The sequence below is a fragment of the Thalassophryne amazonica genome, chromosome 19, assembly GCF_902500255.1.
Source record: "Thalassophryne amazonica chromosome 19, fThaAma1.1, whole genome shotgun sequence".
Lineage (NCBI taxonomy): Eukaryota > Metazoa > Chordata > Actinopteri > Batrachoidiformes > Batrachoididae > Thalassophryne > Thalassophryne amazonica.
Genome location: NC_047121.1, coordinates 55,711,208 through 55,734,012, shown reverse-complemented (window position 1 = coordinate 55,734,012; position 22,805 = coordinate 55,711,208). Strand labels below are relative to the sequence as shown.

The following is a 22,805-nucleotide window of genomic DNA, read 5'->3' as shown; positions in this document are numbered from 1 at the left end:
TTCATTGAACAACTCCCAGGCCCATTTGTAAAAAATATGCCAGCGAAATAATGATGCTGTCTACAGCATGTGGACTATGCTGCTGCAGCACTGAATCTATTTAGGTGTCATCTAAAACAAATAATGAATTTTCATGAGTTGAAAAATTGAATGTTCCATCTTTTACAAGACACAAGAGTGATCATTGATGCTTTGTTCCCCAGTTATTTGGAACAAGAAGTGACACAGTGTGGAACACCTGCACCACACGTTTTGTCATGTGACGCCTCGTTGAATGGAACATTCCACCTTTCAACTCATGAGCCTATTCACTTACTATTTGTATAATAGCGTATAATTAAAGCAAATAATGCACTTCTACGACAGTTTATGAAAGTGTTCAGTATAATGTGAAAACAGCAAACAAAGAAGTCATTTGTACAAAATAACTTTTATAAAAGAATAAATGTTGACCATAAAATCTGTGAAGCAAAAAAACCTTTTTTACGTCACAATGTTTGGGTAACATAACAGTGATTTTTTTTTTTTTTAAACAAAAACATCTATAGCCTGACAGTCTGACTGCGTGAGAGTATTTTGTCGTCAGCTGAGTGTCAGTTTGCTCCACTCGATGACCATGTTCCTGATCTCTTCCTGTGCTTCTTCCAGGTGGCGGTTCTGCTGGGTCCACCTCAGGAAAAAGCCTAAAAATCAAACAACTTTCAGTCTGCAGCAAACAACAGTAAACAGTGAACATGAGAAGCGTAATCACTGATGCTTTCTTCCCCAATTCTTTATTTGGAACAAGAAGTGACACTTGGGGTGGAACACAAACACCTGCACTGCACGTTCTTCCACAGAGTCATGGAAATTCATTCTGCCCGACCGTGAATGTAAAATGAATTTAAAGTCTTTGAAAAAACATATGAGTCCACAGGCGAAGCAGGTTGTCGGTACCACTTAAGGTGCCCAAACAACATTTACAATCCAGCATGTGTACGATGACCTATACAGAAATGTGTGTATGGTGGCCATCGTCAACTATTCCGTTTATTAATCCTACTGGACTCAACCAATTTTTTTTTTTACTCCATAACATTCAGTCATAGTTAGTCCAAACTATACCTTTTTGGAATTCCTATGATCAGACAAATAATGTGGTATACGTTTCAATATGATTGAAGCATTTTTAAATTTTGACCCCTGTGCAATTCTTCATTGACCCCTACCTGGTGATAGCTGCTACCCATATATGGCCACCATACATCTTTGTGTAGGTCGCGATATACTGAGGCTGGATTGTAAGTGTTGTTTGGGCACCTTGAGTGGTACAATTAGGTCAACATTGGATTCAGGCTCATGGACTACATATAATTAGAGGGCAAAATGTCAAATGTTGCACTTTGTTCCAAAGTGTGAGTTATTTACAAAAAGTTTAGAAGGGAGGTGGCAGCATAGCATGAAGCATCACGATCAGATTTAAAGTCTTAAATCTGATCCCTGACGGGAACGGACAGGGACGCTCACCTCGCCACAGCTGCAGGGACTGAGGGTGGACTGAGGGCCAGATGGCCAGCTCAGTTGGTTCATACAGCAGGTTGACATACTGCAGCCTCGCCGCGGGCCTGAGGAGGACCTGAAACAAACAGTGAGTCTTCTCTTTCACTCCCAGAACAGACCTGAGAGAGAAAACAGGAGACAGAAAAGCGTGAGTCGGACGATGCCTGGTGGGCGTGGCCTGTCTGACCTGTAATTTTAAGCACTCAGAGGTAAATGACCTCTCCTGATCGCTGTTGCAGAGGAACGTGCCATAATCTGAGGAGTAGGCTTCAGTCGCCAACCTCAGGAGCAGCAACTCGGAGAAACCCAGAGCCAGAGGGAACTGGCGCCACAGCTGCCACACGCAGTCCAGCAGCAGCAGGAAGACCGGCGCCTCCTGCTGGAGTCTCACATGGGAATACGCCGAGTGAGAACAGCGCTGCTGAAATGGGTGTCCTGCCTGCATGCACAAACGTGTTCGCCATCAATTCATAACTCTTTTTTTTCTGTCACTTTCTTGGCGGCCTGAACGTTTCCACTGCAACATGTCTTCATGGTTCCACACGTATCCCTCACCTGGAGCCACTCTCTTTCCAGCAGAGCCAGGAAACCCTCCAGTGTGCGGCAGCACGGGTCCATGATGAGCTGAGCCAGAGTGCTGATGAGCAAAGTGTTGTCTGTGCCTTCAGAACCATGAACCAGAACCGAATGACCGTCCCTGAAGAAAAGAGACAAATAAATCAAAATAAATGTGACACAAATCCTCTAGACCTCATCCTCTACATTAAGGACGTCCAAGTATCAACACAGCGACGAGGGACTGATCAGCTTATATCGATGCTGATCTGCAAATCGATCTGCCTGTGAGGACTAATGGGAGCAATGTTTTGACTTCATTATTTAATTGTGTTCATGATGTAAATCAGTGGCTGTTTCAAAACATCCTTTACCTGAATGACGGTGGAACAGAGACCATTGTGTTTGGACATTCTGGAATGACGAATGTTGAACAGTCAAACTTTGGTGTTCTGGCTAATGATTTAAAACCAGCTGTTACAGCGGTTTAAAGTTCCATCAACAGATAAACTCTGTTGTCAAAGCAAGTCTTTTTCCAGCTACGTCTTCTGGCAAAAGTAAAGTCCATCCTTGGTAGATGTGATCTTGTTTAATTGTTGGGTCTTGGCAGAGCGACACCGGATAGTAAACAGTGAAATGTATTTAAATTCTGTATTTTAATTAGAAAATAAACGTAACTGTGATCTGTTGCAATTACTGGGGAAAAAAAGTCATTAAATTACAGTTACTGTTGTATTTTTCGGAGTATAAATCACACCTGCTAAAAATGCCTCTTGAAGAGGAAAATCCCATATATAAGTCACACTGAAGTATAAGTCCCATCTGTATTATTTGATCTTTAAGTTGGGATTTTTGTGCATTCTTGTCATGTACTTCTTATTATTGGCAGTTATTCTTTTATTATTGAAGTTTATAATGTTTAGTGCTTTGATTCCTGTGAATGTCCTATAGAAATATACTCAACAAAAATATAAACGCAACACTTTTGGTTTTGCTCCCATTTTGTATGAGATGAACTCAAAGATCTAAAACTTTTTCCACATACACAATATCACCATTTCCCTCAAATATTGTTCACAAACCAGTCTAAATCTGTGATAGTGAGCACTTCTCCTTTGCTGAGATAATCCATCCCACCTCACAGGTGTGCCATATCAAGATACTGATTAGACACCATGATTAGTGCACAGGTGTGCCTTAGACTGTCCACAATAAAAGGCCACTCTGAAAGGTGCAGTTTTGTTTTATTGGGGGGGGATACCAGTCAGTATCTGGTGTGACCACCATTTGCCTCATGCAGTGCAACACATCTCCTTCGCATAGAGTTGATCAGGTTGTCAATTGTGGCCTGTGGAATGTTGGCCCACTCCTCTTCAGTGGCTGTGCGAAGTTGCAACGACGAACTGGAGTCAGGTCGAGACCCCGATGAGGACGACGAGCATGCAGATGAGCTTCCCTGAGACGATTTCTGACAGTTTGTGCAGAAATTCTTTTGTTATGCAAACCGATTATTTCAGCAGCTGTCTGAGTGGCTGGTCTCCAACGATCTTGGAAGTGAACATGCTGGATGTGGAGGTCCTGGGCTGGTGTGGTTACACGTGGTCTGCGGTTGTGAGGCTGGTTGGATGTACTGCCAAATTCTCTGAAACGCCTTTGCAGACGGCTTATGGTAGAGAAATGAACATTCAATACACGAGCAACAGCTCTGGTTGACATTCCTGCTGTCAGCATGCCAACTGCACGCTCCCTCAAATCTTGCGACATCTGTGGCATTGTGCTGTGTGAAAAAACTGCACCTTCCAGAGTGGCCTTTTATTGTGGGCAGTCTAAGGCACACCTGTGCACTAATCATGGTGTCTAATCAGTATCTTGATATGGCACACCTGTGAGGTGGGATGGATTATCTCAGCAAAGGAGAAGTGCTCACTATCACAGATTTCGACTGGTTTGTGAACAATATTTGAGGGAAATGGTGATATTGTGTATGTGGAAAAAGTTTTAGATCTTTGAGTTCATCTCATACAAAATGGGAGCAAAACCAAAAGTGTTGCGTTTATATTTTTGTTGAGTATAGTTACCATAATAATTATTTATGAGTAATTCCGAATAAGAAATGCAGAATTTTTTGGTATATAAGTCACACCTGAATATAAATCACAGGGCTTCCCAAACTTGTAAAAAAAAACAAACATAAAAAAGCAAGTTACACTCCAGAAAATACGGTAGTTAAAATATTTGAGATTACAAAGAGATATAAAAAACAAAGAAACAAACAAAAACCTTTGTGTAAACTAGAAACACTCAGATAGCGCAACCCTCCGCCAAGGCCATGGGGTCACTGACGCCATAACATCTACACGCCGTGGAATCATTGAACCTAAAAAAAGTCTAACAATGTTTGCTCAGTAGTAAAAAAAAGTTTCATCTGCTGTGACTGGATAGCATGTATCCTTAGTGCTTGGCTTCACAGTTTATTGCAACTTGCACCTTTCCCAGAAGCTACTGTCATCTGAGCACTGATACTGATATTGGATGTGCTTATAGACAAAAACAAATAAGAGACAAAATTCAATTTATTATTCAACTAAACTGCAAATATATGAATTTTTTAACATTTATGAAACACTTCTCTAAACAAGGCCATAGGGTCACTGACCCTAAAGAGATTCCGTCCTTGGCACAGTGATATATTTCTTTTTCTTTCTCTAAAGTTGTATATAATAATAATTAGATTATTAATATATAAACAAAAATAAATGTAAGAAATATTACAATTTGAAAACAAATGCACCCGAACGTGATGACAGCTGCAACTGCTTAATGCTAACTTTTAACATTGAAAATGCCATAGACATGCTAACGCGTTAGCATCGTGATCCGGATCACCACTAAAATTTAATCACTTGTTTCGCTTGTCATTTCCAACCACTCCACAAAATTTCATCAAAATCCGTTCAAAACCTTTTGAGTTATCCTGCTGACAGACAGACAAACAAACAAACGCGACCGAAAACATAACCTCCTTGGCCTGAGTGCCCTCCAGCTTAGAATGAAGTTCCTGAACTGAAAAAAAATTCTCACACCCACACATTTATTCTGTTGCTATTAGAATATTAATATTTAGTGTCCGGCTTGAAAATCAACAGCCGTCTTGATCTCACAAAGGTTATCCTTAATGACATCACAGTGATGTCACAGAAAAAGCCGAGCGCTGCTACTCGACTGCGCAGATGCACGGTTCTTCTGGAAGACGTCCTGTGAATGTAGACAAGCTGTGATTGGCCGCTCACCTCTCCACACACTCCACCAAGAGGCCGGCGGTGGACAGCGCTGTCTGAACGTGAGAAAGCCACTTGGAGTTCTCCAACTTACTCAACCATCGGTCCATGTTGTCAGACTGGTCACCACAGGCCTCCACCAGTTTAATCAGACTCTCCTGGAGAGCTTTACCCCTGCAGACATACACACACACATAAGGTCATGTGACAGGTGTGTGTGAAGGGGAAAACAAAGACTGCAGGACTGCATCAATACGAAATGAGTGAAAACGGAGCATTTGAAGCGAACAGCTCAGCAGGGATGTGAGAGAAGAAAAAAGAAGCAGAGGAACAGAAATATAAAAATGAGAAGGGCATAATGAAAGCAGAGGCTGTAAAGACGGCGCCAAACACCACGGTGAAAACACCGGTGATTTCAGAAGACAATAAAATAAGAACAAGGCTGCAAAAAACCTATGAGGACAATAACCTTCAAGAAATAACGTCTGGTTTTGACTACTTTATATCAGCCCATCAATATTCTTTATTATTAATTTGTTATTTGCCAGTCTATTATATGGTAAATGTTTAGTAACCTCCACACCTGTTGGTGGCGGTAATGAGTTTTAAACTTGTTTGCCAACATTCCTTAATCAAGAAGAATAACAGAAGGGAGACTTTGGTTAGTGCGTAGATATTTTCTCATTTATTCATGTGAGATAAAATCTTAGTTGTGCAAAGTAGTTTTTTTTTATTTTTATTAACTCAGTATCAAAACATTCACAGAATTAATATTTCAACGTTTTAGCTCACTTTAGCACCGTAGCTAAAGCGGGTTAATTTCGACTGAAGATCAGATATTTTATTAACTCCTTCAGCTATCAGAACACTCGTTTGTTGTTAATTTTTAATCTGTATTTTATCTGTTGAATGTCTCTGAAGAACTTGCAACCCACAATGCACTGCGCACCATAGCAACAAGCAGGAAGGGTAAAGCAAAGCGTTGTACAGGACGCAGGGGTGGCGTCATTTCCGTAGTTTGATCACACTTCAATCACACTTCATTGTTATTAACAACATTAAGAAAGGAATCGTTCTCAAAATGAGATTATCAAGCCCACAGATAATTTTGTGATTGTGTTTATTATCTTATCTTATCCTGGTCCTACTGCTGTTGCCTAGCAACTTTGACAGCTGCACATGACAAGCTAGTGTAGTGGGAGTAACCGTAGTTTATTAATAATTTTTTAATACTTTATACTTTACTTGTAAACATTACTTACAACTGTACACATGGATCCCAAAATTTTACTTATTTAGTTATTTTTTGTCTTAAAATTGCACAAGGACCCTTGGGATTGTTTTGGATGCAAAGGATACATCTGTTGTATCCCTGGTCTTGGGGGAAAGAAGGCTGCAATTGTTGGCCATGTTCCATGAAACATTCAAAATGGGACAACCTAGTAGCACCACTATAATTCATGCGGTCGATGACTGCAGCCTTTGAAGGATGCGGCCCCTGAATTGGGACAGCCTATGGTGGCCCAAATTGGATTATTATTGTGTTTACGCCTCACATTTCATAGACAGTGTATTGTTGATTCACAATCTACCTGTGTTTGTATAAAAATATAATAGTAAGTCCCTTGGGCTGCTCTGTTGCTTTCACTTGGCAAGATGGATCTGCATATTGATTTGACACAAGTTTTATGAGGGATGCCCTTCCTGACCCAACTTCACAATTACATGGAGAAATGTGGCAGGGGTGGGGTTTGAAATGGAAACCTTCTGCACTGAAACCAAGCACACTAACCACTTGGCCACCACCTCTGCAAAATAAAAAAATAGAATAACTGTCATAAGATAAAAAATCTAATATGAAATAAAAATATTTAGTTATCAGCAACATTTCTTTGGGTCTGCCTAAGGCCCACTGGGCTGGTGTTTCTCTCTCAGATACCATAGAGTGAAGTGGATGAGTCTAAGACTTACGTTGAAAACATTTATCTTATGTGATTATTGTCTTACCTTCCATTTTCATGTGTTATATACTGACCAAAGCAGCACCCGGTAGATTTGATGCCATACTGCAACATAGCTTATCGGACATTGCGGTGCCATGTGCCATCTGACTGTGACAACACACCATATGATTGATATGCACCATACTTGATTGGTACGTGTTAAAATGTGTTAATCCATGTAAATGCAAATCTAAAGTCTCAAAAAAAATACCTGCAGTTTATCCTTGTAAACTACTTGATTTTGGTGTGTAAACAAGGGGTGTAAACTGGGTTTCTAGGTTAATGTGACTGTGAGAATTAAAGGTGCACATACATACAAGTTAACAATCAACAATAGTCTTATTAAATAATTTATTGAATGACGGTTGGCAGAAAAATTTCTTTACTTTGAAGGAATGATGCAAGATCAGTGAAATTTAGCATTTCTTTCAACAGTTTTGATAACTAATTGTATTTTTCCTCCACCCAGGTATGTTTATATGTACTGTTTCATGAAAGACGGTGAAAGGTGCCCGAAGTCAATACTCGTAAAAATGGACAAAATTTGGCACCGTGGCATCATCAAATACCTTCAGAAGAAAGGTTTAACTCCAAGCGATATCCATGCTGATATGATTGCTACATTAGGAGACGATGCTCCAGCCCTGTCAACAGTGCAGAAGTGGGCAGCAGAATTTAAGAGGTAGAGAGAGCCTTGAAGATGATCCAAGGTCCAGACGGCCTGCAACTGCTACGACAGAAGAAAACTGACTGTGTTCACCACATGGTGGTGGGTGATAGCTGACTATCAGTCAGATAGCTAATGCTGTCGGAATCTCCCATGAGAGGGTTGAAAACATACTACATACAGAGCTCAGAATGTCAAAGGTTTCTTCTCGTGGGTGCCTCATCTTCTGAGCCCTGATCAAAAGTGCACCAGGCTCCTTGTGTCAAAAGACAATTTGGAGCAATTTGAAGCAAATTCTGTTCATTTCATTGAATGTTTTCTGACCCAGGATGAGTCTTGGGTTCATTACTTTGAGCCAGAGACATGGAGGCAATCCATGCAGTGGAAACACACATCTTCACCACCTCCAAAGAAAGCCACAGCCACCTCATCTGCAGGGAAGGTGATGGCATCAGTTTTCTGGGATGCAAAGGGTATTGTATTTGTGGACTACCTTCCAAAGGGTAAAACTATAAATGGGGAGTACTACGCAAGCTTACTGAGGCAGGTACATGAAGCTATCAAAACCAAACACCCAGAAAAGCTGGAAAAGGGGGTCTTGTTTCATCAGGACTGTGCCCCAGCTCACAAGTCCACAGCTCTTTGGCTGCTGTGAGTGACTGTGGTTTCCAGTTGGTTGACCACCCACCATACTCACCTGATTTGGCACCATCTGACTTCCATCTATTTCCAAACATGAAAAAACATTTAGCTGGGAAATATCGGAATGATGATGGTGTTGTATTTGCCATTGAAGACTTTTTTGACTGCCAGGATGAAAGCTGCTACAGAAAGGGGATCTGGTTGGAGAAAGTGTGTGGAACTCAAAAGGGGATAACTGAGTAAAATTAATCCAAATTTAGGAACAATTTTTCATCCGACCCTCGTAACACCTGCTTAGATTGTATATTAAGTGTCAAGATAAATTAGAAAACACATTTGCCAAAAGGGCCACTAATAAAAGTTCATTCATAGAAAATAGCAATTTAAAGCCGAATATTGCTGAGGGAAAGATGAGGATATTATAGTGAGATATTTTCTTCAACTTGTGCAATAGTAGATGTTGTGAGTGAACTGGTGTTTGTTCACGACATAATGCAACCTGTAATTAAAGAAGGATGTGCAGCAGTGTTCTTTCTGACCTGCATCTGTGTTGTTTGTATGGGCATGGGGAGGATCCCAGAGGTTGGCCCTGCCCCTCTTTTGGAAATAAACAAGGTGTACACATGCAGAATGACCTAAATTTGCACTTTCTAACTTCAGAGGTTGGCTTTGAAGTTTGAGACCATAAGAGGAGCATCCAGTGTTCTCACGCCGATGCTCACCTCTCCATCTGTCTGTGCAGTCTCTTCCAGCGGCTGTAGCTTGATTTGGATTCAAACCCGCCTCCCATCATCCGGGCCTGTTGAGCCTGCTGGTGGGACCGGGTATCAATAATGTAACCTTTGTCTGAGCCGTCAATCACAGCCTGGAGGAGGAGTTCGTCTTCACTACAGCGCTTCCTGTTGGCTCCTGTCAGCGGCTGACTGCTGCGCACGATCACCTAAAAAATGTTTTCTGACAACGTTTTAATTTGACTTGTGAGCTGTGGGCTGAAGTGAAGCGCTCTGGTTGTTCCTCACCATGCCGTTCTTCCGGTGGTAGTAGCAGAGAACTGGAAAACGCCCTCCCTGCCTGAATTTGGACGCCTTCACCAGAATGCCGTCGTCTATGTTCTTGGGGACGATGACGGCCGGAGGGTAGGAGGGGCATACGGCGTAGGCTCTGTTCACATGACTCAGTCTCCACTTGTCATGCTGCAAACGCAGGAGACAGAAGGTAACGGGAGACGGAGCGTCAGAATGATCTGACAGACCTGTCAGTGATCACACGCTGTTCAAACTGCTGAGTTTAAAGTTTCTTTGATCGCTTCTGTCTGTTATTATATTTACATCCACCAAGCAGGTTTTTGCCTCCACACTCAAAAACTTGTAAAGTGATTTTTATGAGTTTTGTGTAAAATGATTGCCATTATAAGAGGATTTAGAATCTGAATGGTCGCTTCCAGTCTGGGAGCATGTGGTGCCGCACACGCAGCAAAAATAAAGAAACAATAACAGTGCCCCCTGTTAAAAAAGTATCCTAAAAAAGTTCAGTGTCCTAACAAATCAATGAAAAAGAAAAAATTGGACTAAAAAAATAAAAACATTTTAAAAAATGAATTATTTATTTGTTAGATCACTGCTTCTTTTCTGTTAGGACACTTACATTTTATTTGTGTTTGAAGGTTGGAGTCAAGCAGTTTACGACATTCTAAAGTCCAAAAGCGAATGTGAGCTCCAGGATGCTGTGGTGACAAAGCAAAAAGGATATCCTGAATTTTGACCCCTCCATTGGACTTTCCTGATATTTTCCTGTCATGCGTTGGCAGCAGTTTTCTGTGAAACTCTCAGTAGGATCAATGATATTTTTCTGAATTTGTTGGCATGATTACTCCAAAACTGGCAACCTAACTGTCACCAAACACAGTGAAAGTGTAGATCCTGAAGTGGAACAGTTCATTTTGGTTCAGATTTGGATGGACAAAACTTAAATAGTTTTATGTTTTTAATATGCTATAACAAAGGATGCATTTGGACTTTATTTACAACAGGTATTGTTCTCAAATGAGTGTTTTTATTAAAATGCAAAAAGTCTAAATTATTGAGACCAGATGATATGAAATGTGTTGCAGGCATCCATTTCAAAATGAGCAAATATTTGCACAAACACACAATAAAGTTTATCAGTTTGAACATTAAATATCCAACTCACTCACTCACTCACTCACTCACTTATCTTCAACCGCTTACTCCAATTAAGAATCACTGGTGTCTATCTCAGCAGTCATAGGGGATGAGGCAGGGTTCACCCTGGACAGGACGCCAGTCTGTTGCAGAGACACATATAGACAAACGAACACATTCACACCTACGGACAATTTAAAGTTTCCAATCCACCTAACCTGCATGTCTTTGGATGTGGGAGGAAGCCGGAGCACCCGGAGGGAACCCACACAAACACGGGGAGAACACGCAAACTCCACACAGAAAGGACACAGGTGGGTATTGATCCCATGACCTTCTTGCTGTTAGGTAACAGTGCTAACCACTAACTCACCGTGCTACCCTATTTCAAACCAAATTATTTCTAATTTAACTAGATTAAAAACATTTACATGTTGGTTTAGATTCATGAATGCTGGATGTATCGGATGGAATATGGATGTATCGCAAACATTTTTACATGTTGTGATCATTTTGTTCAGTAACTCTTTAAAACAAATGCACACATTTTTTTTCTAAACAACTTGTCCATAAGTGCAAAGACACAAGTTGATTTCTGGCTGTCAGTCGAGCTTATTTTCATCTAAAGATAACTCGTCAAATGAAGAAACAGTCGAGACATTACCACACATTTGAGCAGCTTTTGTCACCATCTAGTGGGCAACGTGAGGGTTTCAGGGCTTCTGTACATTTCCTACTTGAAACCCAAAATTCAGTTAAAAAAAAAAGAGGCATTTATAAATGTCAGATGTGCATGATTTTTTTTCTTGGCACACAGGGATTTGACCAATCAGTATTAATTATTATTATTATTATGATTATTGGACAGTTTTACAGTTTTTAGGACGTGGGAAGTTTTACCAGACGGAAGGACGAACAGCAGTTTCTCTTGACAAGCACAACATATAGTTGTGAAAATTGTAAAACATATGTGTTGTAAACAGGGTTGGGAGGGTTACTTTAAAAATGTATTCTGATACAGTTACTAGTTACCTGTTGAAAAATGTAGTCAGTAACGTAATCCAAGTACCATAATATTAAAGTAATGTAATTTGATTACTTCTGGATTACTCCAATATCAAATATGCTAATACAGACAAAAGAAACTAAATATAAATAGTCATGACCACATAGTACAGTTTATTAAGCAAAAATAAAACTGTTTCTTTTACATGGCATGCTCTGTTTTACTTCACATTATGAATTAAGAGCACCCACAATATTGTTTTAAACACACCCAGTGTTCACCTGCTAAATTTTCAACAAAAAATGCCAAACAAATGAAGGATAATGAAAACTCAGGCGGTGTGCGGATGAATTTGTAATTAAAAGTGGCTTGCAGAACAATATACAAAACAAACAAAAAAACTTCTGCTTATTGTTCAGTAAACAAAATTACCTTACTTTAGTCTTTCACATAGCATTTGCACCATGTTTAACATATCAGTCCACTTATAGAACTTTCAAAATAAGAACAACAGCATAATGAAAACCATTAAGTAAATACTGTCAGTAAGGAGGTGTGGTTGCCATTTTAATTCCGGGCAAGTTAGTGATTTGCGTGCATAGAAGTTCAAGAAACAGGTGGAATATGCCGGAAAGCTGCGCATGTTGGCAAAGCCACAAACAGAGGAACAAGGGAGACAATATTTCCTTCCATAAGTAAGTGGTTTTGGTTCTTCTTGTCACTTTGTCTGTGATATTTGGATGATAAACAGCTGTATGTTTCCTGTCGTGTCGTCCAATGACACGGACCATTAACTCTTCACTTATGTCTAGTTGATATTTTCCACTGCTAGACCAATGTCTAGTTAAAATACTTGTTGTTAGTGATTGAAATTGTTTGACAAGACTGGGGATTTTTTTTAATTTGCACCTTAAAATAATGAGATTATAATGACCCGCGCTGTGCTGCTCGCAGTCACACACACACATAGAGATGTGTACCCACACCACTGACTTCATGAATGAAACTCTGTCAATAAAGGATAATTGTGTAAAAAAAATAAAATAAATAAATAAATACATATATATATATATATATATATATATATATATATAAATGTAATGGTTTTAGGAGCTGCGTTGTGTTGAACAGAGCAGCTGCTGCAGGACGCCTCAACTCAGCAGCTTGAACAGCGCAGATCCGTGTAACTTTCAACACTAATATTTGGGAATGTGTGTGTGTGTGTCAGAGTAAGTTTAATACTTACCTGAATTTAATTTTAGTGGCTTGATATCCAGGTCAAAATGGCATTTTAACACGTACGAGGTCTGTTAGAAAAGTATCCAACCTTTTTATTTTTTTCAAAAACCTGATGGATTTGAATCACGTGTGCTTGCATGAGCCAACCTTGAACCTTCGTGCGCATGCGTGATTTTTTTCACGCCTGTCGGTTGCGTCATTTGCTTGTAAGCAGCCTTTGTGTGAGGATGGGTGGAGTCTCTCGTCGCTTTTTCTTTGCAAGGAAATGGCGGAACGACTGGAGCAGCGCGACTGCATCAAATTTTGCCACAAACTGGGCGACAGCCAGATGGAAACCATTCGGATTATTCAGATGGCTTTCGGTGATGATCCTCTGGGCATCACACAGATTAAGGAGCGGTACAACCGGTTTAAAGACGGACGCACAACGGTGGAGAGCGAGCCGCGCTCTGATCGACATCAACACGCTGAAACGACTGGATCATTTCCAAAGTGAACGCTGTGGTGATGTGGGACGGTCGTGTGATTATCCAAGAAATTGCGGAAGAGGTGGACATCAGCACTTTTTCGGCACATTCCACTGTGAAAGAAGATTTTGCCATGAAAAGAGTGGTGGCGAAATTCATCGGCATGAAGCTGATGGCGCAGCAACTGTGCCTCCGTGATGAAGCCTCACAGGACATGCCCTGACATGTCGAGAATTTCTCGGATAGTCACACGACTGAAAAGCCACCGAAAGCCGTCTGAATTTTCTGAATGGTTGACGAGCTGGGCACGTTACAACATGTCCTGTGAGGCTTCATCACGGAGGCGCTGTTGCTGCGCCATCAGCTTCGTGCCGATGAATTTCACCACCACTCTTTTCATGGCAAAATCTTCTTTCACAGTGGAATGTGCCGAAAAAGTGCTGATGTCCACCTCTTCCACAATTTCTCGGATAATCAGACGACGGTCCCACATTATCACAGCGTTCACTTTGGAAATGATCCGGCCGTTGATGCCGATCGGAGCGCGGTGTGCCCTCCACCGTTGTGCGGCCGTCTTTAAGCCGGTTGTACCGCTCCTTAATCTGTGTGATGCCCAGAGGATCATCACCAAAAGCTGTCTGAATAATCCGAATGGTTTCCACCTGGCTATTGCCCAGTTTGCGGCAAAATTTGATGAAGTTGCGCTGCTCCAGTCGTTCCGCCATTTCCTTGCAAAGAAAAAACGATGAGAGACTCCACCCATCCTCACACAAAGGCTGCTTACAAGCAAATGACACAACCAACAGGCGTGAATAAAATCACGCATGCGCACAAAGGTTCAAGGTTGGCTCATGCAAGCACACGTGATTAAAATCCATCAGGTTTTTGAAAAAAATAAAAAGGTCGGATACTTTTCTAACAGACCTCGTATTTTGCGACATCCGGGTACTTCATCAATATTTTGCCGGTTAGGAGATGTCATGTCGCTGTCCATGAAGGGAAGTTTTTGTTTCCAAAAAAAATATATATATATATATATATACAGATAATATCATAAAATGCCTTAAAATTGTAATCCTGTGAACTAATCCCCATTTTTACTAAATATACCTGTAATCTGAATACGTATTTTTTTCTGTAACTGTAGCGGAATACAGTTACCTTTTTTTTGTATCCTAATTATGTAACGCCGTTACATGTATTCCGTTACTCCCCAAGCCTGGTTGTAAAAGTGTCCAATAATTAATATTTGGTTCTTCTAGAACTCAAGAACAAAACTCGTTACTGATGGAACGATTTCTGTTCTTCTTGTAGAAATAAGATTCTGTTTGTATGACAGCAAAGCATGGCTTACCAGCTCGTCCATTTGAGCGTAGTCCTTCTCTGGAGATGAGAGACCCCATTGGTCCTTCAGGCTGCGATCACCAGGTCTGTAAAAGAATGGATACATCTCCGAGACGCAGTCCAGGCTGGACAGGGTCTAGAGACCAAGAAACTGAAGTCAGGCTGTGAAGCAGCGACCTTATCATTAACAGATAGTATAATACAATATATGCCCCTTACAATTTGGCACTGATTTGGAAAACAATATGGATTCTGGAATGTTTATTGATTTATTTTTTGGAAACCTTTGCCGAGAAAATTTATGAGATTTCCATCCTATTACAACCCCTGGCAAAAATTATGGAATCACCGGCCTCGGAGGATGTTCATTCAGTTTAATTTTGTAGAAAAAAAGCAGATCACAGACATGACACAAAACTAAAGTCATTTCAAATGGCAACTTTCTGGCTTTAAGAAACACTATAAGAAATCAGAAAAAATAATTGTGGCAGTCAGTAACGGTTACTTTTTTAGACCAAGCAGAGGGAAAAAAAATATGGACTCACTCAATTCTGAGGAATAAATTATGGAATCACCCTGTAAATTTTCATCCCCAAAACTAACACCTGCATCAAATCAGATCTGCTCATTAGTCTGCATCTAAAAAGGAGTGATCACACCTTGGAGAGCTGTTTCACCAAGTGGACTGACATGAATCATGGCTTCAACACGAGAGATGTCAATTGAAACAAAGGAGAGGATTATCAAACTCTTAAAAGAGGGTAAATCATCATGCAATGTTGCAAAAGATGTTGGTTGATCACAGTCAGCTGTGTCTAAACTCTGGACCAAATACAAACAACATGGGAAGGTTGCTAAAGGCAAACATACTGGTAGACCAAGGAAGACATCAAAGCGTCAAGACAGAAAACTTAAAGCAATATGTCTCAAAAATCGAAAATGCACAACAAAACAAATGAGGAACAAATGGGAGGAAACTGGAGTCAACGTCTGTGACCGAACTGTAAGAAACCGCCTAAAGGAAATGGGATTTACATACAGAAAAGCTAAACGAAAGCCATCATTGACACCTAAACAGAAAAAAAACAAGGTTACAATGGGCTAAGGAAAAGCAATTGTGGACTGTGGATGACTGGATGAAAGTCATATTCAGTGATGAATCTCGAATCTGCATTGCGCAAGGTGATGATGCTGGAACTTTTGTTTGGTGCCGTTCCAATGAGATTTATAAAAATGACTGCCTGAAGAGAACGTAAATTTCCACAGTCATTGATGATATGGGGCTGCACGTCAGGTAAAGGCACTGGGGAGATGGCTGTCATTACATCATCAATAAATGCACAAGTTTATGTTGATATTTTGGACACTTTTCTTATCCCATCAATTGAAAGGATGTTTGGGGATGATGAAATCATTTTTCAAGATGATAATGCATCTTGCCATAGAGCAAAAACTGTGAAAACATTCCTTGCAAAAAGACACATAGGGTCAATGTCATGGCCTGCAAATAGTCCGGATCTTAATCTAATTGAAAATCTTTGGTGGAAGTTGAAGAAAATGGTCCATGACAAGGCTCCAACCTGCAAAGCTGATCTGGCAACAGCAATCAGAGAAAGTTGGAGCCAGACTGATGAAGAGTACTGTTTGTCACTCATTAAGTCCATGCCTCAGAGACTGCAAGCTGTTATACAAGCCAGATGTGGTGCAACAAAATACTAGTGATGTGTTGGAGCGTTCTTTTGTTTTTCATGATTCCATAATTTTTTCCTCAGAATTGAGTGATTCCATATTTTTTTTTCCCTCTGCTTGGTCTAAAAAAGTAACCGTTACTGACTTTAAGTGTTTCTTAAAGCCAGAAAGTTGCCATTTGAAATGACTTTAGTTTTGTGTCATGTCTGTGATCTGCTTTTTTTCTACAAAATTAAACAACTGAATGAACATCCTCCGAGGCCGGAGGATGATTAATAATTAATAATTAATAATTTTTGCCAGGGGTTGTAAGACCAGATTCACTGATCATGATGGAAGCTGTCAGACACATACGTATGTCACATATCAATGAATTCCTGAATGATTATGCAAATCCAGTTCAGGATCCGGATCCTGCTACAATAGTGAAAGTAATGTGAATAACAAAGATAACGTTTATCTCAGTGCAGAATTTAGTTGTCCTTGGCTGTGATACACTCTTAAGTTCAGTTTATTTGTATAAGCGCCAAATCACAATGTAGGTCATCTTAAGGCACTTCACAAGAACAGTGTCCAAAATACCGGACCCAGTTCAGCTGGGCAACCATCCATTCTGGCAACTGCAACAATATAAAGCATCAACAATGAGCAGCACAAAATACAAGAGCATTTGTGACAGCTAACAGCAATGAACGCAAAAACTGATGAAAAATAAAATTCAATAAAATAAAATTCAAACAGTTAAAACAAGGGGTAAAAGTGAATCAATACTACTAAGACATTGTCAAGTCAAAGAAATGTTGGACCAACAAGTCTTCAGTCTCAATTTATCAGAACTGGCAAACTTCCATAAAAAAGGTGCCTGATAAGTAAAGGCCCTGTGACCAGCTGACTTCTTCTTCACCGTCAGAACACACAAAACACTGAGATCCTGAGAACCGACAGCACAACCAGGTGCATTTGGTTGACTGTAAGTCAGTCAACCAAATATGAGGGCACCAGTTCATGAAGAAGTTTATATGTTAATAACAAAACCATACAGTCAGGCCTCACGTGAACAGGAAGCCAGTGAAGTAATACTAGAGCTGGAATAATGTCATCAAATGTTCTTCTCCTAGTTAAGACTCTAGCAGCAGCGTTCTGAACCACCTGGAGACCTTTGATGCAATGGGTTTCTCCTTTTTTGAAAGGCTAATTGGTAAAGACTTTCATGGAACTTGGCTAAAACTCCTGTTAAACAAAGACCATGTATGGTGGCTGTAATGACATGAGGCACCTCGATGGAGTGGGCGATGTTCAGACACTGCTCCATGCCCGGGATATCCAGCTGGAACACACGCAGGTCTTTGCACTTGATGGTGATGGTGCCTGAAGATCCAGAAATCCTGCAGACATGGACACGACTGTGAATCTCACAATCATACAAACAGCGCCCTCTGTGGCCACGCCCCCTTCAGCACCCCATATTGGGCTCAGCAGAACAAGAAGATCAGCAGCAGGACAAACCCAGTCAGCTGGCTGCTGCAGGGACTTTCTCTTGCTGAAAATTAAGCGTGCAGAACTTCTCTTTTTTTTTTATCTTTATCAAGCAATGCAGCTTTCATAAGCAAAGAAAAAAAACACTCAGGATCAGAACGAATGCTTAATGTGAGATCTGAATGCAGCCCCGGCAGATTCATCGACCTAAACACAGAAATAAAAATGGAAAAAAAAAGTTCTGTTGGATTTACATGACTTAAATACATCAAGTGCACATGATCAGAAAAGGAAATTATGTTACTTTCACGCATTCTGATCATGTGCAACCAATACACACATTTAAGTCACATTTCCTTTTTTCAGTATTAAAAATAATGGAATGAGGCGAGCTGGGAACTTTAAATTTTGTTTTCAGTTAACGTAAAATACATGTCTTTGTTAAAACAATTGCTTTCTAATGAAGTTAATTGTTAGATTTTTTTCCCCCTTTTAACAAAACTATAATTTTGTGCACCTTGTTCAGAAAGTAAATTTTATTGACGTAAATATTGGATTTTTTTTTTTTTGTGAAAAAAATCTGCAGTTAAAAAATGCCCAAAGTCTTCATTTTACAATTGTAAAAAAACAAAACAAACAAACAACAAAAAAACAAAGTTAGTTTCTGACAACTATTGAAGACCAGTTCCTCACATTTAGGATGTTTAAAAAAATGAGGTTGACAGTGAAAACAAAAACTGACTATTCTTATAAAACGAGCAAGTGTGCACATAACCTGTAACAAATAAAAATCACACAAATTTAGGCAATTCTATTCCTGTTATAATGGATTGCTACTGGTATCTTATACACACTCAGCCACAACAGCTGCTGTCAACAGGAATTAAATCACAAAGTAGCAAAGAGCACTTTTCCTGATATCTCTAAAACCTGGTAATATCTGTTTTATTACCAAGTTTTAGCTCATTTCTTTTAAAAGCAGAGATTAAGTGCAGGCAAAACAATTGTATCTTCATTCACTGAGTTAAAACCACTTCAGATTTGTAAAACCACTTGAAACTGGTCTATAATTTATGAACAAGTGTATAAAATGAGTTTAAAACAGATTTATTAAAGCCATTTTAAATGATTTTTCCTGTGATTCAGACTAGTTAAGAACCATTTTAAAACCATCTGGAAGCACATTTAAGGCATTAAAAAGAAAGAAAATCTGCTTAAAGTAATCTGTTGTTGATAGAGTAAAAAAAATGAATAAATAAAAAGTCCAAAACTCTTTAAAAAAAAATTTTTTTTTAAAGGACCAAACGCTCACATTCAGCGTCAAACTTTACTTCATTAATTGCTCAATGTTGTAATGGAGGATTCTGTGAATTAGTGAACTGAAACCTTGCTGTGTAGAGAACACGGTTGTCTGCAAAGCCACATGGAGCACAACACGAGCAGAAAGAACAGCTGCTGTGGCAAGAAAAAAAACTTAAGAATTTTTTTTTTTTAATCTAATCAGCAGTGAAGAAAAGGAGAAAAGCAAACAGTCACAAATAAGGTCCAACCTGTCCGTGCGGCCTGCGTTAGACAAGAGGCTGGAATAGCCCCCGAGATTTTCCACACTGCTTCAAAAAAGATTTAAGGAACAACGTGATTAGACAGAAGAATTTCACCGCACAATATGTGATTATAGTCGATAACTTTGAATAAACTAAACTCTCACAGTCACTGCTGGTGACAAGAATCCTTAAACCCAGAGCTGCAACTAAGTAATGTTCATTATCAGTGGGTTTTAATCTTTAATTAATGCACCAATTACAATTACCGGTATGTTGAAAAATCCATGTTTAAGATGATGTCTTCAAATATTTATTATGTCTTCCAAACAAACCAAAAATTAAAGCTATTTAGTTTAAATTGATATAAAGTGCAAAACCAAAACCCACATGCTGAAAATGAAAATGAATTCTTCAAGCATGTTTTAAACTCTTTCAAAAGGCTCTAAACCAAACTTTTAAAATAGATTTAAATGTATTAAATTTAAGTTTGAGATGAAAATACTTTTGACTTTAACTGTTTTTCCACCTTTGTTCAGAGAACGAGTTAAGACACTTCAGACACACTTTAAACAGATTTAAAGCAGATATTTTAAAACAAGCAGTTTTCTTTTCATTGCCTCTAAATAATCGTAACATCTTTTGAAATGATTTAAAGTGGATAAATATAAGAATTTAGTTTTGACTTAGCTGTTTTATGCATTTGTTGAGAGAATGACTTAAGATGCTTTAAATATGTTTTAAATTGTTTCAAACAGCTCTAAACCAAAGATAAGCCTCTAAAATTATTTGAAGTCAATAAATTTGAGATACTAGTTTTGATAAGCTGTGTTACTCCTTTGTTGAGAGAATGGCCCAAAACACGAAGTGTTCTAAACTGGTTGAAAGCTCTCACACACTCATCCCTCATCTTCAACTGCTTATCCGGGATTGGGTCACCGGGGCCACAACTCTAGCAGGGGACCCCAAACGTCTCTTTCCACCTTGACCACCTCTGACTGGGGGATCCAGAGGCGTTCCCAGGCCAGTGTAGAGATACAATCTTTCCACCTAGTCCTGGGTCTTCCCCTGGGTCTCCTCCCAGACGGACGTGCCTGGAACACCTCCTGAGGGAGGTGCCTAGGGGGCATCCTTAGCAGATGGCCGAACCACCTCAGCTGGCTCCTTTCAACATGAAGGAGCAGCGGCTCTACTCCAAGATCCTCACGGATGACCGAACTTCTCACCTTATCTCTAAGGGAGACACCAGCCACCCTCCTAAGGAAATCTATTTCAGCCACTTGTACCCACAATAGTCATGGAAAGGATATTGAGGCATAGTCGGAGGGAGGAGCTCCCTTCTGGGTCAGTTCCCTTTGCGTCACAACAGTACGGCATAACAAATGCAACACCATGTCTGCTGCGCCAATTCTCCGGCCAATCTCACGCTGCATTGTCCCCTCACTCGTGAGGTACTTGAACTCCTTCACTTGGAGCAAGACCTCATTCTCTACCCGGAGTAGGCAATCCACTGGCTTCCTGCTGAGAACCATGGCCTCAGATTTAGAGCTGCTGATCCTCATTCCAGCTGCTTCACACTCGGCTGTGAACCGATCCAGTGAGTGTTGGAGGTCAAGGCACAGCCCTGGCGGAGGCCAACCCCCATCGGAGCTCTTGCTTTGCCAGTACAGAGACTGGACGGCCCTGAGAAGGGACCCTCTCACTCCATACTGCCGCAGAACCTCCCACAGTATCTCCCGGGGTACCCAATCATACGCCTTCTCCAAGTCCACAAAACACATATAGACTGGATGGGCATACTCCCAGGTACCCTCCAGGATCCTTGTGAGAGTGAACAGCTGGTCAGTTGTTCCACAACCAGGATGGAACCCGCATTGTTCCTCTTCAGTCAGAGGTTCGAAGATCGGTCGAACCCTCCTTTCCAGCACCCTGGAGTAGACTTTACCAGGGAGGCTGAGTAGTGTGATGCCCCTGTCATTGGCACACACTCTCTGGTCTCCCTTTTTAAACATGGGGACCTCTATCCCAGTTTGCCACTCCTTAGGCACTGTCCCAGACCTCACTGCAATGTTGAAGAGACGCCTCACCCAAGACAGTCCCTCCACATCCAGAGCCTTCAGTATTTCTGGGGCGTCTCACATCAGAAACTGGCTCAGTGGGCGTGTCTCATCCTGGCCTCACAGCCAGCAGGAATCTACAGTAAGTGACATATGTCATAGAAATCTAAAATGAGCTGTTTCAGGCAGAAATCTTACAGCAGCAGACTTTGCATGTGCAGACAAAATCAGGGAACTTTGGGAATATTTAAGGTGAAACCCAAACCACATTTAACTGTAAAAACACCAGATTGGGTTTTGCATAACATGACCCCTTTAAAAAGCTAATCATCTTATCACCTTTAAAACTGGTTAAAGGAGCTAAAACTGACAGAAACCTGACTGGCTGCCAAAAACTAAGAAAATCTGTCACATTTTGGGCTGTTATTGGTTAAACTGATCATTTGAAGACATCATCTTTTGAATAACATGTTTCGACGGTGGAAACATTCTAGTTTGAGAACAGAGCCGTTAGTCGGGCAGTTCGGGACCTTTTGTCGATGGCGTCGATGTTCCGGAGCAGCAGCAGCAGCGGGCGGGAGCCGCGGTCCGTCCGGTCCGAGAACAGGAGGTGGTGTCCGGTGACGCACAGCGCGCCGCGGACCGGCGGCTGCAGCGGCTGCCGGAGCACCACGTCGTCCACGTTGGCGGTCTTAATGTGCTCAGAAAACTCCATCAGCAAAAAATAAATAAATAAAAATCAATCAATCACAAAATCACTTCCTCCAACTCCGCCAGAGAGTGAAAACGAAAGTTTGTCTGCAGATGCGCACTGAGTTTGTCTCCTTAAAGAAAGAAGGATCACAAAGTGATGCCGAGCTGCAAAAAGACAAAAAAAAACATTTAAACTAATGACAAAGAAGTGTTAAAAAGTGTCACATTCTCTGTTCTGAAGTCAGATCAGTGAGTGAACAAAGTGACAGAAGAAGGAAGTGGAACGTTTCCTGAAAACACATTAGTGCACATGTGGAGAGAGAGAGAGAGAGAGAGAGAGAGAGAGAGAGAGAGGGGGGGAAGGGAGGGGGGGGAGAGGTGAGGAGAGGGGAAACAGAGGAAGGGGAGGAGGAGGAGAGAGCGACAAGAAAAAGAGGGGGGGAGGAG

General features: G+C 40.7%; 1 protein-coding gene across 3 annotated transcripts; it reads right to left on the bottom strand.

Annotated features, from left to right (window-relative positions):
- Positions 1 to 446: 446 nt before the first annotated feature.
- zgc:154055 (uncharacterized protein LOC556036 homolog) lies at positions 447 to 22,541 on the bottom strand. Of its 3 annotated transcripts, none has more exons than XM_034195524.1 (11): positions 22,196 to 22,404; positions 19,618 to 19,677; positions 17,868 to 17,976; positions 14,913 to 15,038; positions 9,704 to 9,877; positions 9,407 to 9,624; positions 5,385 to 5,546; positions 2,095 to 2,236; positions 1,758 to 1,978; positions 1,507 to 1,658; positions 447 to 683 (listed from the first exon to the last, which is right to left on the bottom strand). In XM_034195524.1, the coding sequence occupies exons 1-11, from the start codon at positions 22,378 to 22,380 to the stop codon at positions 583 to 585; spliced, it is 1,650 nt and encodes a 549-aa protein (XP_034051415.1). In that variant the 5' UTR covers positions 22,381 to 22,404; the 3' UTR covers positions 447 to 582. The 3 variants fall into 3 exon arrangements, with proteins under 3 accessions (XP_034051415.1, XP_034051416.1, XP_034051417.1); XM_034195525.1 differs by having other exon boundaries at positions 19,618 to 19,674; XM_034195526.1 differs by lacking the exon at positions 19,618 to 19,677 and having other exon boundaries at positions 22,196 to 22,541.
- Positions 22,542 to 22,805: the final 264 nt, after the last annotated feature.